At 39.7% G+C, this 16,254-nt stretch overlaps 2 protein-coding genes across 3 annotated transcripts; one reads left to right on the top strand and one right to left on the bottom strand.

Moving 5' to 3' along the window:
- Positions 1 to 3,761: 3,761 nt before the first annotated feature.
- Positions 3,762 to 8,450, top strand: LOC115367285 (cathepsin L1-like). Its single transcript, XM_030062955.1, has 9 exons — positions 3,762 to 3,770; positions 4,241 to 4,272; positions 4,595 to 4,715; positions 4,841 to 4,963; positions 5,463 to 5,615; positions 5,723 to 5,947; positions 6,746 to 6,911; positions 7,687 to 7,792; positions 8,345 to 8,450. The coding sequence occupies exons 2-9, from the start codon at positions 4,262 to 4,264 to the stop codon at positions 8,448 to 8,450; spliced, it is 1,011 nt and encodes a 336-aa protein (XP_029918815.1). The 5' UTR covers positions 3,762 to 3,770; positions 4,241 to 4,261.
- LOC115367589 (probable 2-ketogluconate reductase) lies at positions 7,654 to 14,497 on the bottom strand. 2 transcript variants are annotated; one of them, XM_030063380.1, is made up of 7 exons: positions 14,271 to 14,497; positions 13,855 to 13,969; positions 12,062 to 12,443; positions 10,839 to 11,010; positions 10,276 to 10,454; positions 10,068 to 10,164; positions 7,654 to 9,767 (listed from the first exon to the last, which is right to left on the bottom strand). In XM_030063380.1, the coding sequence occupies exons 2-7, from the start codon at positions 13,948 to 13,950 to the stop codon at positions 9,611 to 9,613; spliced, it is 1,083 nt and encodes a 360-aa protein (XP_029919240.1). In that variant the 5' UTR covers positions 13,951 to 13,969; positions 14,271 to 14,497; the 3' UTR covers positions 7,654 to 9,610. The 2 variants fall into 2 exon arrangements, with proteins under 2 accessions (XP_029919240.1, XP_029919241.1); XM_030063381.1 differs by lacking the exon at positions 13,855 to 13,969 and having other exon boundaries at positions 14,271 to 14,494.
- Positions 14,498 to 16,254: the final 1,757 nt, after the last annotated feature.

Below are 16,254 nucleotides of genomic sequence, written 5' to 3'. Positions count from 1 at the left end.
CATTTTCATTTTTGAAATTAAATTCCATTTGTTAACCTATAATGTTGTGCCCAAATTGAATTAAACCATGAAAATGTGTGATTGTAAATCAGCATTCCAGTTTCCAGTGAACAATACCTGTTTGTGATGTGGCCGGCACACAAGTCTCTGTGTGTTTGTCGCTCTAAGAAGCCGGAGAGCTTGTGCTGGGCCCAACAGTCTCCTCATGTTCCTTGAGACTTGGCAATCAAATGGTCAAGTCTACTGTCAGGTCAATAATCACTTTTAAAATGTTACACAAATATTGACATTCAACTATCCTGTCATAATAAATACCAACTTTATGGGTTCCATATTCAAGTCCACTATAAGATTGTGCAATGTCTTACCATATATATATTCAGTCATATAAAATTAAGCATGCATTATGCATTTGTTGTTGTTTTATGTAGTGCCTTGAAGTTTCACTGGAAGTCTCACCTTTTCAAGTGAAACTTGACAAATTGCCTCCAGCGCTGCTTTGAGTTCTGGGAAACAGAAGCTGAAGGTTAGGAGGTAGACATTAGAAGCTGGGTTTAGCTGGTTTTTCATCAGTGATGCTATCCTGCAATTGGTTAGGGTTAGATCCCTCCCCCTTGGCCCCCTTCTCTCTATACCACAAGGCGAAGATGACCCACATGCTGTACACACATTAACCTCTCATATTTAATTTGTGACCTTACTGAGTGCAAATGGGACTGTAGCACTGACCAAAGACCAGCTAAACCCAGTCGCTATGTGTGAGATGCACCCGGTGTATGTACTTGCTGTAGGTCTTTCCATTTTGGACATCTGCCTGATTTGAATGGCCCTAACCAACCCATACTCTAACTTTCACCATTAAACTAATCTCCTTTGTATATGTGGTCCACCTCAGGGAGGTCTCCAAATTGGGTTGCCACAATGGATCAACAAATATTGTCAGTAAACTGCACTCAGCCCAGGTGCAGTCCATCCTGATAGTTTGTGTGTGATTTGGCGAGGTTTCCAGTCTGCCACAACCTTGCCTGTTTTCCCATCTGGCCACTACAATGAGGCTGGATGGGTAATATCTTGTGCAGCCTCCTGCCAGCATATACCAGCAAAGGAGGAAATCATTCCCAACCAGCTTCTATGAGATGCTGTTCATTAGCCTGTGTCAGTATGCTGAATTTAAAATGGTGTAGTGACAATTTACACTGTTTTTTAGGAAGACATTTTGAAAATCTGAGTGGTTGTCAAAACAGAGCTCCATAGCCATGGACCTCGCAACACGGCATCGCTCCATGGGCGCTAAAGTCAATAAACAGATGATGATTGGTTGAAGTGCCATTTCTTGCCGTTTCAACCACACAAACCATGAATGAACCATGAACAGCGTGCCATGCTGTTTGTGCTGGGTGCATTGTGAACGCAGAATGAAACATAAATCAGCCTCATTGTTTCACCTGTTTTTCACTTGCTTGAATTAAACTACATCATGAAATTGAAAATGTGAATATTCAATGTATCCTTGGTTTGCTGACTGCAAATGAAAAGAAGCATTTGTAAAATCAATATTAGTGTTAGCATTAGAATCAGGACAACTATTAGTATGAGTGAAGAGAGAAGACTCAGGCATTAAAGCTGGGGACAGTGGATTGACTCCTCACAGAGAACAAGGTGTGTACAAACTGTTTGAATAAGCAAAATGTGAGGAAGTGAATCCATGAATAAATTTTCTCAAAAAACTAAATGTAATTTTGATTATGTTTGTAACCAGTGAAAGCAGAACTAGAAGACTTCCTTGACATGTGTGACAACGTGAGCTGTTTTTTTTTTTTTTTTTTTTTTTTTTTTTTTTTTGCATAGATACCTCTGATAAGTTTCTAGTCTGTTTTTGTTTAGGGAGCATGCATGTTGATTAGGAACTTAACAGCATAACATTGCTGACACATCTTATTTTATAGGTGTTTATAGGTGGTTGCTTATCAATCATGATTTGGATATCAGTCATATGAAAACAGCATAGATTTGGGGTTTTCTTGTACTTTATTGGATTTGTAAGACTTCGGCTACATTGCAAGTAGTTAAAATTTTTGTGAGCATGGCTACAAAAGTGGCACTGCTATTCTAAGCATTCCTGCTGCTATTCTTCATGTAGTTCAAGCTAAATGAAGAAATCAGCTTGATGCTGACAGAAATTAGCATCATTAGTGGTAAATTTGGACTGTCCTTGTTAAGTCAGCCAACTCCACGGCCCACTTTGCCAAGTTCAGATTCAGATTCCTTTTATTTGTCATTTTCACCCATAGTACAAGTACATAGGTTAAAACGAAATAATGTTTCTCACTAGTTCTAGTGACCACAGTGCAAGTTGTGCAATAAAAGAGTAGTTTTTAAAAGAAAAGTAGCAGCTGATCACGCCTCTGATTTTCTGTTCTAAAAATTGTTGGTTTCTAAGATATTTAGAAATAGAAGAAATAGAATAGAAATAGAAAAATGCTTTATTGTCTACCTTTTGCATGCAGAAGGCAGAAATTTGTCTTCCACTTGCATACATTAAAAACACATTTACATAAACATGCTAAGTACATCACAAGACACATTAAAAAGTTTACATAAATCACAATAGAAGAAACATTAAATAGCACCAAGAGCTTGATGGTGAGGACTGAATTCACATAAGTATAAAGTGCATTGTGCTGAGGTAGGATTTAAATAAGATGTTGTACACTGAGATAGCAGGCTGGCTTTCAAGGTGGTTATTCTTACTGATTGAGATATTTTATGGCAACCGGAACAAATAACTTTTTGTAAATATTTTTCTTTGCACAGGGGACTCTATACCTCTCCCCTGACGGTAGTAAATGAAAATAATGATGTAGAGGATGGCTGTAATCATCTGAAATTTTGTTACTCAACCATTGCACTGCTCTGTCATAGTGATGGGACAGTTGAGTTTGTTTGCAGCCTGTGATTTTACTGCCCAACTGGGAAGCAAAATCATTTGGTTGGCTCATGAACATCTGACTGTACTAACGACTGTGATCAGTAGACAAAGGTTATTTTTTTGATCTTGACATAAATGTGGAAGATGTCAATCTATTTTGTGTGACATGATCATTTTATCAGCATCGTGCTCTGAGCATGATATGATCTTATGCAGGCCTGCCTGATATGAAACCATGATGCACGAAAACACTTTTTGTGAAACATCAAGCAATGAAGGCAAACTTTGTCCTAAAAGTAAATGTTTAAACATGTACAACATTTACAGTCTGACTGCTGTGCTACATACACCACAAAACCAAGTGTTTCATGCAAGTTCAGCGTTGTTTCAAATCAGCTGAAGGCCCTCCTTTGCTTTTTGGCATTACAGTCGACAAAGTGTTTTTGTAATATTTTTTGTAATGTCCATGGTCTCATTTGTCTGTTTAGATTGTTTTCATTTTCTTTTTTCTCTAACATTGTAAAGCACTGAATGAGACATTATATAGATAAAGCTGACTTTCTGTCCAGGTAACCACAACAGAGATTACAAAAATACATATTCAGAAAGTTACAAGGGAGGCATGTGAGAAACCACCAGCAGGAAGGGTAATGATGATATTTGGATAGTGCACAGTAGGTTTGAAATTAGGTTCACACGAAACTCTAGTTATCTGATGAGTTTTTCTGAGTAAGTATCAAATATCAGGAGTGTGCCAGGAAACTGTCGTTCCTCTTTTACAGAGATAAAAACCATCCTTCCAAGACAGTTGGTCAAACATACCAGACTTGACAACAGCAGGGTAAGGTTTCTATTGTCTGTAGTGATGTATTTAGGTGGTTTGGATGGACAGAGTCAAAATCCAGCTCAAGTCAAGATTTAGTCCTATAGATTAGAGGGCTAAGATCAGATAGATACCTGTAAGAACACCTAAATGATCTGAGACAGAGGCTCAGAGAGGACAAGATTTAAAAAAAAGATTCAAACTTCCTTTTCTTCATGTGGGAAATACACATGACAGCATAGGACAATTACTTGATATCGAAGTCTTTAAATTGTTAAAAGGACAGACCTAAAGATCAGCTTGTTAGAGGATCTTGTGTTACAAGCTCCTTCTTGTCGTTTGTAGTCAGACTGTAGCGGCTACAGTATTACCTATGACTGAGCTCTGAAATATGCACTGTGACATCCTGCTTTTTCAGACTTGGTTCAGTATCTTCAACACAACTGGTCTTTAACCTAAAAGTAAGTAGAGGATTATTTCTACCACAGACAGAGAACGTCGCTGGAGAAATGTCAAACTAGTAAGTTGAAACAGAAACTGGTGTGATAGTAGACAAGCCAATCCTATTATTGACTTGGGAAGGGGTAGTTTATGTTGCTACTGTTTGTAGTGTGTTTGATTTAAGCCTTAAATGTAAAGGTGATCAGGCTATTTTTCAAAAAACTCAAGTATTAGCTACTAGTGCTGTTTTTTTCTATTTTTCTGTAAACATCAAATGAAAACTCTGCAACCACTGTTCAAATATGCCAGTCCAAACTGTGAGTGATTTTTCAAAATGGTCATAATGACATAAGAACAATAACAGATCATTAATGTGACTGATGTTCTTTGTGCCTCTGCAGCATGCACAGTGTGTGTGTGGTGCTGCTTTTCACCTGGGGGGTTCTTGGTCAGTCTTCCTCTGCCTTAAACAAACAATGGGAGGAATGGAAAGTCAAGCATCAGAAGGTTTATAATAATCAGGTATTTTTTTTCTTTCTTTGTCACACACACACACACACACACACACACACACACACACACACACACACACACACACACACTCACCGGTGCAGCATCAGATCAGGCAGTCAGTGTGTTTGTTTCAGAGTGAGAGCCTGTACAGGAGGAAGGTCTGGGAGAAGAACCTGCAGCTGGTGCTGAGACACAACCAGGAGGCCTCAGCAGGACAGCACACCTTCACGATGGGACTCAACCACTTGGCTGACATGGTATACTTTTTTCCTGCAACCGTTTCAGGTTTTATGCCTGGAAAACATGGTTTCTTTATCTTTTTCTCAGTTGGGCCCAAATGAGAAATGTAGTCATGGCTGAACTTTGAACTTAGACTCACTAAACCTTTATCTGGACTAACTGAAAAACATTTCAGTGGCTTCCATGCACATGGCACAAACTGGCTGAGTAACCTCTGCATTAGGATGCCTAAGACTTAAAATGAACCTGATACGAGCTGGGAGGGGAAATGTTGAAATGAAGTGTTGAAATGTTGTTGAGTTGTCAGAAGGAGGCATCACCGAGGCGTTAAACGTGGCTGAAAGGAGTCCAGGTGAGAGACAAATGTGGTACACTGACTGCTGACTGAGGACAAGGGGATGGTTTGTCAAGCAAAGGGGAGATGAGCTACAGGCGGGGTGTTGGCCTTGTTGTGGCGCCAACAAAGGTGACCATCATTTGCATTTCATACTTTTATGAGCCCTCTCTTCTATTCAGACAGCAGAGGAAGTCAACGAGAAGCTGAATGGCTTTAAGATGAAAGACCCAAATCATTTTAGAAACTGGACCTCCAAGCAAGTGAGTGATGCACCAATACCCTCGAGTGTGGACTGGAGGAAGGAATGCATGGTCAGTCCAGTCCAAGACCAGGTAATGATAAGTAACGATAAGTCATGTGAGGATATGTTGTGAGATAAGAGAATCAGCTTTGAGTTTACCCTGTTGCATTCAACATAATGTTTTTCTCTGTTTGAAAGGGGTATTGTGGGTCATGCTGGGCATTCAGTGCTGTAGGAGCGCTTGAGGGCCAGATGAAGAAGAAAACAGGGTCCCTCATCCCGCTGAGCCCGCAGAACCTGGTGGACTGCAGCACCAACGATGGGAATGATGGCTGCTGTGGGGGATATGTGACATCAGCCTACAACTATATCATCGAAAATGGAGGCATCGACTCGGAGCAGTCTTACCCCTATGAAGAGAAGGTAAACCTCAGTATTTATCCAAATGAAAAAATAGCATAGACACTGACCTCAAAATGTTACAGCACAGTTGATAATTAAAATATAAGAAAGACTGAATATTGCCACAGTTGCTTTGACTTCATTGAACCCATAACATTTTCATGAGAGCTTTTGCACCCAAAACACAAGTATACTCTAACATTTTCATTTTAATGGGCACTGTGCTAATCTCACTATAAATGGAGGAATCTATGTCTGGATGCATGTGTTTGTGTGATCAAATCAACTTCAAACTGAGCAGGTACCCCTTGAAGCTCATCGAGAGAATGCCAAGAGTGTGCAAAGCAGTAATCAGAGCAAGGGGTGGCTATTTTGAAGAAACTAGAATATAAAACATGTTTTCAGTTATTTCACCTTCTTTTGTTAAGTACATAACTCCACATGTGTTCATTCGTAGTTTTGATGCCTTCAGTGAGAATCTACAATGTAAATAGTCATGAAAATAAAGAAAACGCATTGAATGAGAAGGTGTGTCCAAACTTTTGGCCTGTACTATATATATATATATATATATATATATATATATATATATATATATATATATATATTACAATAGTAATGATAATGCTGTCAGTTTTGTCTTTTTTGGCAAATGAATTACTCTCAAAATATGTGCAGAGGAAGGTGCAGAAAGAGACTGTAACCATAACTGTGCAAACAGGCGCAACACAATCAATATGGGAATGTGCTACATTTTATTGCAGAAATATACCATGTGTTCTGAATTTTAGTTTTGTTTCTGTTTGTCACCACCCAAAGCAAGCGAAATGTCGCTACACCAGCGAGGGAAAGGCCGGAGAATGCTTTGGTTTCCAGGTCCTTCCTGAAGGAGATGAGAACATTCTGCAGTACATTGTGGCGACAGTGGGGCCAATCTCTGCTGCTGTGAACGCCAACCTGAGGACCTTACATTTCTACGAAGGAGGTGAGGCTGAAACTGAAGTCGGCGATTCAATGTGAGGTTATTGGTACCATTGATCCCCAAGGAAGAAAGCAGCTACATTCATACATTTCAAATTCTTCAAAAGATTTAAGGCCACCATCATATTTTTAACATGTGAGAGAGTTAAATATTTCAGGCACAGAATCTGCTTAATCTACTCCCTTAGAGATGTAGTGTATCTGAAAAACAAATAAATACTAAAATACCTTATCAAACCTGGTCCTCTGGAAAAAAAAATAAAACAAAATTTGGAAGTGCCATGATAAACATAGCAGTATCACCACTTTTTTCACCGTAACTAGGTTAAGGGGTTACTAGGGTTAACTACGGTTAACTAGGTTATGATTTTTTTTTTTTTTTTTTTTTGCTTGATTTTATTGTCTGGGGACTGAAAGTTTCTGAAGGGGCCAAAGGTTTACATTTGCAATGCTGACATCATCATTTATTGTGTTACAGGTTGAGCAAAGTAGAGTTGTGATTTGAATTATGATGAGTTTTCTACTTGTAGGCCTACTTTAATATAAGCTAATATATAAAAATAATTACCATTCATTTTACATTGTATATTTGATGCATAATAAAGCAACATTTCAAAAGGTGGATGGTGAGGTTAACATGAACTTTTCACCTAGAAGCTGACTAGAAGCTGGTGGCAACGTTTCCTGGAAGCTTTGGTGTCACTGTTTATATTGTATTATAATAATGATATGTACACTGTGCCCGCTGTAGGAAATTAACAACAGTATTTTTATTTCAGGTGTATACAATGACCCGGAATGCGATAATTACATACTAAATCATGCTATACTGATTGTGGGCTATGGTACAGACCAAGGAGAGGACTTCTGGCTTGTGAAAAACAGGTGGATTACTCTCTTTACATCAAAAATGTCTTAAAGTCACTGTTAGTTCATTGTTTGTGGACTGAATAACAGAGCCCTTATGGGAAAACAAAACATGGATTTCATATCACCATGTCAACTGACCATAAAATAGTTAACATGTGATGTGTGGGAGAAAAAAAAAAACTACCAGTCCAGGCTTCAAAGCTACAGTCTGAAGTCACTCAGATCCCAGTCCAGTCCAAAATCTCAGTGATTTCAGTGGCCATGAACTTTGCACACTGTCACACACTGCTGACAGCAGCCCTCTGTTTCACATCCACTCAATAAATTCAACTCGAATAACAGATGCTGTTTCTCAAAACTTTTGATCTAAAGACATTTTTGCCATCAGGGTCAAACTGATCTTGGCACCTCCTGGCTTTAAAATGGAAATTGAATCCAAATCCCAACATCTTGTGCACTAAATCCCAATATCATGATCAGAATCTCAGGAACGTATAGATTTTCTGACCAGACTGAACCAACAATTCATGCATGTAAATCTTGACTGTGAGTCTTTTCTGCTTCTAGCTGGGGAACTGGATGGGGAGAAGCAGGATACCTTCGACTTGCCAGGAACAGCAATCTCTGTGGCATTGCTGATGACGCAATTTACCCTGAAGTAAACTGCCTCTAGATGCTAGATGCTGTGCTTTAAAGAAAGCAATATGCAATTCTTTTAGCAGTCTCATTTCATGACAAAGACGTTTTCTACATGGTAAAGCTTTAATGTCTTTTTTTTTTTTTTTACATAAACTGTTGACTTTTCTGCTGCTGCTTCTTTCTTTTCTACTGTGTCATTTTGAAGTTTGATTCTTTTAGCAATATTCAGGAAAAAATTTTGATTATACACTTAATTTGATATAATTTAGTAGTTAATGTAAGTTACTCTACAATTGAAACTGTTGCTTTATGCTTAATCTGTCCTTAATGAATGTCATAATAATGTAACTACCAATAATAATATTCATAATAAAATATGTGCACCGGCCTGCAAAGCATTAAAAATCTAGTTGTTTCTGAATATTGTTTTGATCACATAATTGAGCAAAAAGTGCACTGTCACATAGCTTTGACTCAGCTCAGAGCACTGATAGCCAATACAACTACTACTCTCAATATTATGGAGCTTGTAAAAGATAGAATTGTTAGTTTTAGCTTTTATCACAAATTTTAGCTCAGAAAAACAGATATTGACACATGGCCTGATGAACTGAGAATACAAAGACAATTCAAGTATTTTCCCACATGTAACACACGGTAAGTATGGAGAACGTGTGAAATATGACTACTGCTAGTGATCATGATTATCAACAGCATTACAACAAGATACAAATAAGCCACAGCAAAGCACATCAGAGCTACTAATCTGTCATTTACTCAAGTAAAAACGTCTTCAGTGACACATCAAGTACAAAAAGGACTGCAGTTTTTTTTTCTTTAACTCTTCAAAGATTAATTATAAGATACCACCAAAACAAAGCTGACTGGCTACAAAATCATGCCACTGTCGGATCCCCACTAGGGCCAAACATCTAGAAACTGTTAAGCCACTGACTGACTTTTTTCAGAGATAAGACAGTGGAGCCTCCTAGTGGTGACAATGAACCATTGCTAGAAACACATATATTGACATGCAAATAATTGCAAATTAATGAATTCATTTTGCTTAATTAACTTAGCTCAATTTACTTAATTAATCTTGTTCAGAGGGCAGGACATTAGTAGCAGTATTGGACAGTAAAAGTATTTCAGCTTTCTGAACCACCAAAAGTCTCTCAGTACTCAATAGTTTTGTCATTGAGGTTTCACTTCATTTGGGATCGGCAGGCCATTCACTGCAGCCCGGGCATTTTCGACCATCACCTCCACCATCCTCCTTGTTGTTTGGTAGGTATCGGTGCCAACATGAGGGGTTATCAGCACATTCGGCAGGCCGAGGAGAGGATGATCCCTGCACAAGATGAAGCAATAGAGTAGTTAGCAGCCAGCAAACAGCTGCTGGGTCTAAGTCACACTTCATTCCTGCTTCCTTCAGTGTCATTAGATGGATCAGTGAATGAAAGAGTGGGACTGATGTCTTTCTATTGGATAAAGTGTACCATACGTGTACCATACGTTAGTATGGACTCTACCATGTTCACTGTTGCTGTGGCAAAGTAAACTCTTGTACAGTTACTACATTGAACTGCAAACATATGACAAAGTGACAGTGATTCAAACTGAAGTGAGTGTATTTTCAGAGAAACAAAACCTTGGTAAAGGTTCAGGGTGAGTCACGTCTAAGGCTGCTGCATGAATCGTCCCAGACTGCAGAGCTTTGACCAGGGCATCCTGGTCCACAACCAGACCTGACATGTGGAAAGAGCGTTATTAGGCTAAAGACCTGGTTTTCATCGTACAGCAACAAACAATAAGCTCTTAATCAGGATCAGTATGTCCAGGAAACATTTCATGCTCACCTCTGCTAACGTTGACCAGAGTTGCTGTGGGCTTCATAAGAGACAGCTCTCTTTGGCCGATGAGACCTGTGGTTTCAGGGGTCAGGTTCACAGCCAACATGACAAAGTCCGACCTCCTCAGCAGGTCGTCCATGTTCTCACAGTAAGTCGCCCCCACCGCCCTCTCATCTTCAGCACTTCTGAACAGGGCCCAGCAGAAAAAGGGGATGAGTCTCATTGATTCCTTACTTTACTATGAAGGAGTCACATTTCTGTAACAGTAAGACTGCATTGTGATTAAAGTGTGACCAAGGCTACCTGAGACTCTACCAGCTATGCTGAGTGATACCATTCCAAAATACTTTCATTCAAAATGTAATTTAAAGTTATCACTGTGAGGAGCTCCATCCTCAAAAACAACTCACATGAAACTGGGCAACATTCATGTCAATTTGGACACACCAAGATCATTTTATATATTGATGTATGTATTTCACATATGTATGTATGTAGATGATCAGAGTTTTGTGCCACTTGTTTGTTAAATATAAAGGTGACTTGGAGGAGAAACTATTTGTTTTTACCTTCTGTTCCTGTTGTGATAAAGGATCTTCATCTCAAAGCCTTTGCCTCTTTGAGCTATTTTGTAGCCAATGTGTCCCATTCCTATGATTCCCAGAGTGGATCCTGTGACTTCAAATCCCATAAGGCTGGCTGGTAAATTATTGGTTTTATGGCCCACAGCTACTTGGTGACCTAGGAAAGTTAAGAAAAAAATGGACCATAAACATCTAAAGAAGTCATGTGCCACAAAAAATTAGATTTTTTTTTTTTAATCTTGTATTGCTGCTACAAGATTTTTTTTGTGTGTAAATATAAGATCATACACAGCTACAGTCCTGAGGTTTGTTTCATGAAAAAAAAAATACTTCCAGTCCAAAATTATAGATGTTGTACTGATGACATCTGAAAATTATAGCCTATTTTCTTATATCTGATCCAATGATTTTTCTACCCTCACAAAACAAGCATTCCAATAAAACGCTCACTTTGGGACAGACTGAAACCAGGCTGAGATAAAGAATGCATCCCACCTGACATTACTTGAGTGACACTGGGCTGTTTTCTTTTTCTTTTTACTGTAATTTGGCCGCGGTTCAGGCTCAAAATTTGGCAAACTTTTCAAAAGCAGGCCCCTGATTATTATCAGTTCGGGCTCATGGTGGTGTTTGCTTCTTTATATGAGTATAACAGACCCTCCACTTCTTCCCTGTCACAAGAATGAGCACTTCGGTGGGAGTTTCTTTTCCAAAATAAATGAAGTGTACCTGGTCTAGCAAACAACACGATTTAAGCGTCAACCTAAAGCTGAAAAAAATGTTTTAAAAGATGCACAACAGAGAAACACACGTTGTATCACTATGCACTGATGACACGTCCCATCTTCATTCGCCTACAGTACTGTAGTGCATGAATATGGGACATAGTGCCATTGTGCACTGACACAGTGCCACTTCTGGGAACAAAGGTACTGAGTTGAGGGGGCTGGAATGAATCCCACACAAATGGGTGCTGTTGTGTTAGTTGCTGGGACAGATCACTTTGGAGAAGCACTTGCTCTTACAACAGGGAGGGGTTAATCAACAGATCAGACTTGGAGGATCTGTATGGTTTAGCAAACACATACTATAAGAGCAAGAGCCCAAGCTGTGAAAACATCTTATTGTTAGGACTAGGTTCAAACAAGCTGTGTCCCTTTGGCTTGATTTGGGATTAGATGGAGATTTATTTCTTTGTTTTGTCTCACCCTGGACAATCTTCCGTGCTGATGCCAGAAGCAAACCCATTCCAATATCTGCAGTGGCATCGCTGACCACACCCGGCGTGTTAGTGACCTTCACCCCAAGACTGGCGATGAATGGCAGATCCAGGTGGTCGATGCCCACGCCTCCATTGGCGATCACCTTCAGGGAGGGAAGGGATCGAAGCAGTGAGGGCTCAGCTGCAGGACTTTGAGCCCACATGAGAATAGCCTGGATTTTAGGGGCATGAAGAACAGGATTTTGGAGGAACTCTCTGTAGCTGATGGTGTGGAAGTTTTGTTTCAGCAGGTCACTCAGCTCCTTCGGGTAGTCATGCTCGCTCCACGCGTCTGAGATCAGAGCACACGGCTTGTCTCCTTCCATCACCTGGGTCAGTGAAAGCAGAATGAAGTAAGACATGAAAAAAACATAAAGAGGAAGGTGTTATTTGGAAGTTAGAGTACTCACTGACGCATTCGCGCGTTGAGTAGTGATACCACACCAAAAAGATTAGGTTTAAATTGAAACATAGACGAGACCAGAGGCAGACTGATTGTCACAGTGCTTATTACAGCCACAACTAGAGGGTGCTGCATAACAGTCCTCATAACAACTAGTCTCAGTACTCTATCACAGGTCCATGTCGGGGGAATGCAGGTAATAGGCCTGAAGCTGGTGCAAGAAGAAAGGTCATGGGGTCATCAGAATAAAGAGGAACCTTATTTTGGGGAATATAAATGCCTCACCAAATATCATGGCAATTCACTAATTTGATCTTGTGTGCAAATTTGATATTTTGGCCTGAGCATGGAACAACAGGAAGATTCAGGTCACCCACGATGGTTGGAATAGAGTTTATATTTTCATGCCAAGTGATTAGCACTAATATTTGCCCACTCAGCACCCACTGCGCTCCTGGCCAGTGTGGAAGAGACTTCCCTCTCTCTGTGGGCCTTCTGAAGATTTCTTCCATTTTTTCCCATATTCCTCGCACATGACCTTATTACAGTGATGTGTGAAGAAAGTGTTTAGTCTTTGATATGGAATGAATGGAAACCAATCGCTGGATAAAAGGTAGGAAAAATATCGGAGGACTAAATATTAGAATATGACTGCTTGCAGGTATTGCATTTTGTGGATATTATGCTTAACATGCAAAATCACGGTTCAGTCCTTGAAGTGTTGAACAGTCAGGCGATTGAACGGACAGGCATTTGGACAGACTAATGGACGGCCTGACATGGCCAGGGTGTCTTTTTGCCTGCAGAGCAAAAAGACACCTGCATTTTCACCACGGACTTGAAATCTGAATCTTTTGGGGAAACAACAACTCAAAGAAATCCACTCAAAATCCACCCCCGCAGTCTCCTGCACGCCTTTGCCACTTAAAACAAGGTCATGGTTATAAATGCCACCCTGCTTAACTTTCACATTAGCATCTGAACTTGAGCTGGACATTCACGGTCAGACAAAACAAGAGAACAGACAGGGTGCAAGCGGCCGAGTCTGACCCAGTCCTCACCTGCTGCAGCTCATATTACAAAGATTTGTTGTTGTCATTTCAATTCACTTACATTTGCCTCTTCACTTATCAAAAATTAACTTTATAGTGCATCAGACAAATGATTACAATTGTATGTTCATTTTGGACAGATGTGACAAGACTCAGGACAACTGACACACATACATGCAAGTTTAACCGTTTTCATTTTGCAAATTATAAAGGTGTGCCCACACTGAATTAACCGGTGACAATGTGTGATTGTAAATCAGCATTCAAGCTTCCAGTGTACTATACCTTTTGATGCCTGTGATGTGGCTGCCATGCCAGTCTCTGTGTGTTTGTCACTCTAAGAAGCCGGAGAGCTTGTGCTGGGCCCCACAGACTCCTCATGCTCCAGGCATAGGGGAGACTTGGCAATCAGACAGCCAAGTTTACAATCAGGTCAGTACTCACTTTTAAAATGTGAGGCTGTACACATGCTCAAAAGACAACCAGCGACCCAGTCTCAATAAATATTAACTTTGATCGGTTTACTATAAGATACTGCAGCTTCTTAGGATATCTGTGTATTTAACCTGTGTACAAGTGGGCATTCATGCTTGAAGTCGAGTACCACTCCAGTGATCGAGTATCACATTACCCAAGAGGGAAACTTGTACCGTGTGTGCATTATGTGATCGTGAAATATTAACTCTTATTCTCAGTCTTACCTCTTCAGCTTGAGCTTGACGGGTTTCTCACAGCGCTGCACTTTGTTATGGGAAGCAGGAAGAGCACAATGTTAAAGTGGACGGAGGCGGGTCTCATCTGGTGTTTGGACTCGGTCAAGTTACACATTAATATGAGGGGCTGATCTGAGCAGACTATGTGGGCCATATTCTCCCTGTGGTATGTAGAAAAGCGGGGCCGGGGGAGATTTTGCACAACCCGATTGAATAACTTTATTGACACTTACATCGTAGCAAAACAAACATGTTCCGTGTGCGCAGCAAGGTATCTTTAGACTTGAGATATATGTGTGACGTCGTGTATCATAAATATCATGTATCATAATCTGGACGAGAAATTAATCAAGGAATGGTGAAAACTGGTCCCCCAATGCATTTTGTGTTGAAAAAAAAAAAAAAAAAAAAAAAAAGCTCTAATCTTGTTGCACGCTGGCGCTTAAGTCGTTTAAATGCCTGACCACTAGGTGGCAGTGCACCATTCAACTTCAGGGCAGCACATGGTGTTAGAGTGCAGGCAGGGTGTACCATGGGTTCATGAAAGCTATTTCTGCATGTTGTTAACACACCTGAAAGTCACAGCAGACATTTACCCGCCAGCTACTGACCCCCCTCTGTGACCCCTGCTAATGTACATCCTTTTTATTAACAATGACTCATAAAAACAAGGAATTAATGCATTAAATAAACATGCCACATATGATAAACTCCTCACGAAGCGGGCCTATGTACAGGCTTGATTCAGTGTGTTCAGTCAGCAGTTAGGTAGGGTTCATTATGGTTATGCATTTTTTTTTTCATCAAAAAAAGCAGACAGCATAATGCCACATTACTTTTTAGCTCAAGTTGATTTTGATTTTTCCATTACCTTTAGTTTAATTTCATAGGACACTGATATCAAAATGATATGACATTGACATAGCTTGGTAGATCACTCCATTTTCTTCAGGAAATAGTGTTTCACTGCAATACATACACATTTAGTCTTCATGATTTATAAATAAAAACACAAGACACAATTAAAAACACATAGAAACACATTTTTAAACCACAAAACACATTTTTAAATCATGTGTTTATTTGATGATGATTCCAAAAGTCCAACTGATTACATTTTCAGACAGGTAATGTGTATTTTATGTATATATTTGCTTTTCTAGTCTTATATGACTTGATCCATTTTATTGGCTCTGTTATGATGTCTCCAAAACATATGAGCCACTTTTTCTGTCTCTTAAGAAACACCCATGGTCAAGCCTTTTGTTTCCTAAAACGACTGAGGAAAGCGACTCCTTGAACACTGGACTCAGTATATGTATATGTAGTACATATACATATCAGTAATAAATGATTCATCTGCTGCAGTCAGTCCTAAATACTGCAGCTCAGATCATAACTGGATCAGAGAAGTGTGACTATGTTACACCAATTTTCACATTTTCACATTGGCTACCGGTTTAGGATTGATTTTAAAATGCTTTTAATTACTTTGAGAACCATACATGGGCTAGCTCCTACTTATATCCCTGACCTTTCATCCCTCCCTTTATGATCCTGGATGCAGCCTGAGATCATCTGACGGGGCCCTGCTTTCCATTCCTGGATCAAGACTGAAAACCAAAGGAGCCTCTGCTGACAGGGCGCAGAGTCTTTGGAACAATCTGCCACAGGAGATCAGGCTTGCAGAATCTGCCCCTCAAGCTTTTATTTTGCGGTATTATTTTATTATCTTTGAAACTGTCTTAAAATGTGTCTAGCATGTATGCATGTATGTGAATGTCCACTGCCAGAACTCATTTGTTGCTGCAAATGCACTGAATGAATTTCATTTTGTGAATGTCAATGCAGCCTTTATTTCATTGCACAGCATTTTGCTTTTGCTTTGAAAAGTGCAATATACATACAAGTTATTATTATGTGTGTACGTGATTGTATGCCTATTTGTGTGTGTGTGTCTGTATGTGTATGC

Source organism: Myripristis murdjan, chromosome 11 (assembly GCF_902150065.1).
Source record: "Myripristis murdjan chromosome 11, fMyrMur1.1, whole genome shotgun sequence".
Taxonomy (NCBI): domain Eukaryota; kingdom Metazoa; phylum Chordata; class Actinopteri; order Holocentriformes; family Holocentridae; genus Myripristis; species Myripristis murdjan.
The sequence above is the reverse complement of the archived record's forward strand: the minus strand, read 5'-3'. Positions and strand labels throughout refer to the sequence as shown.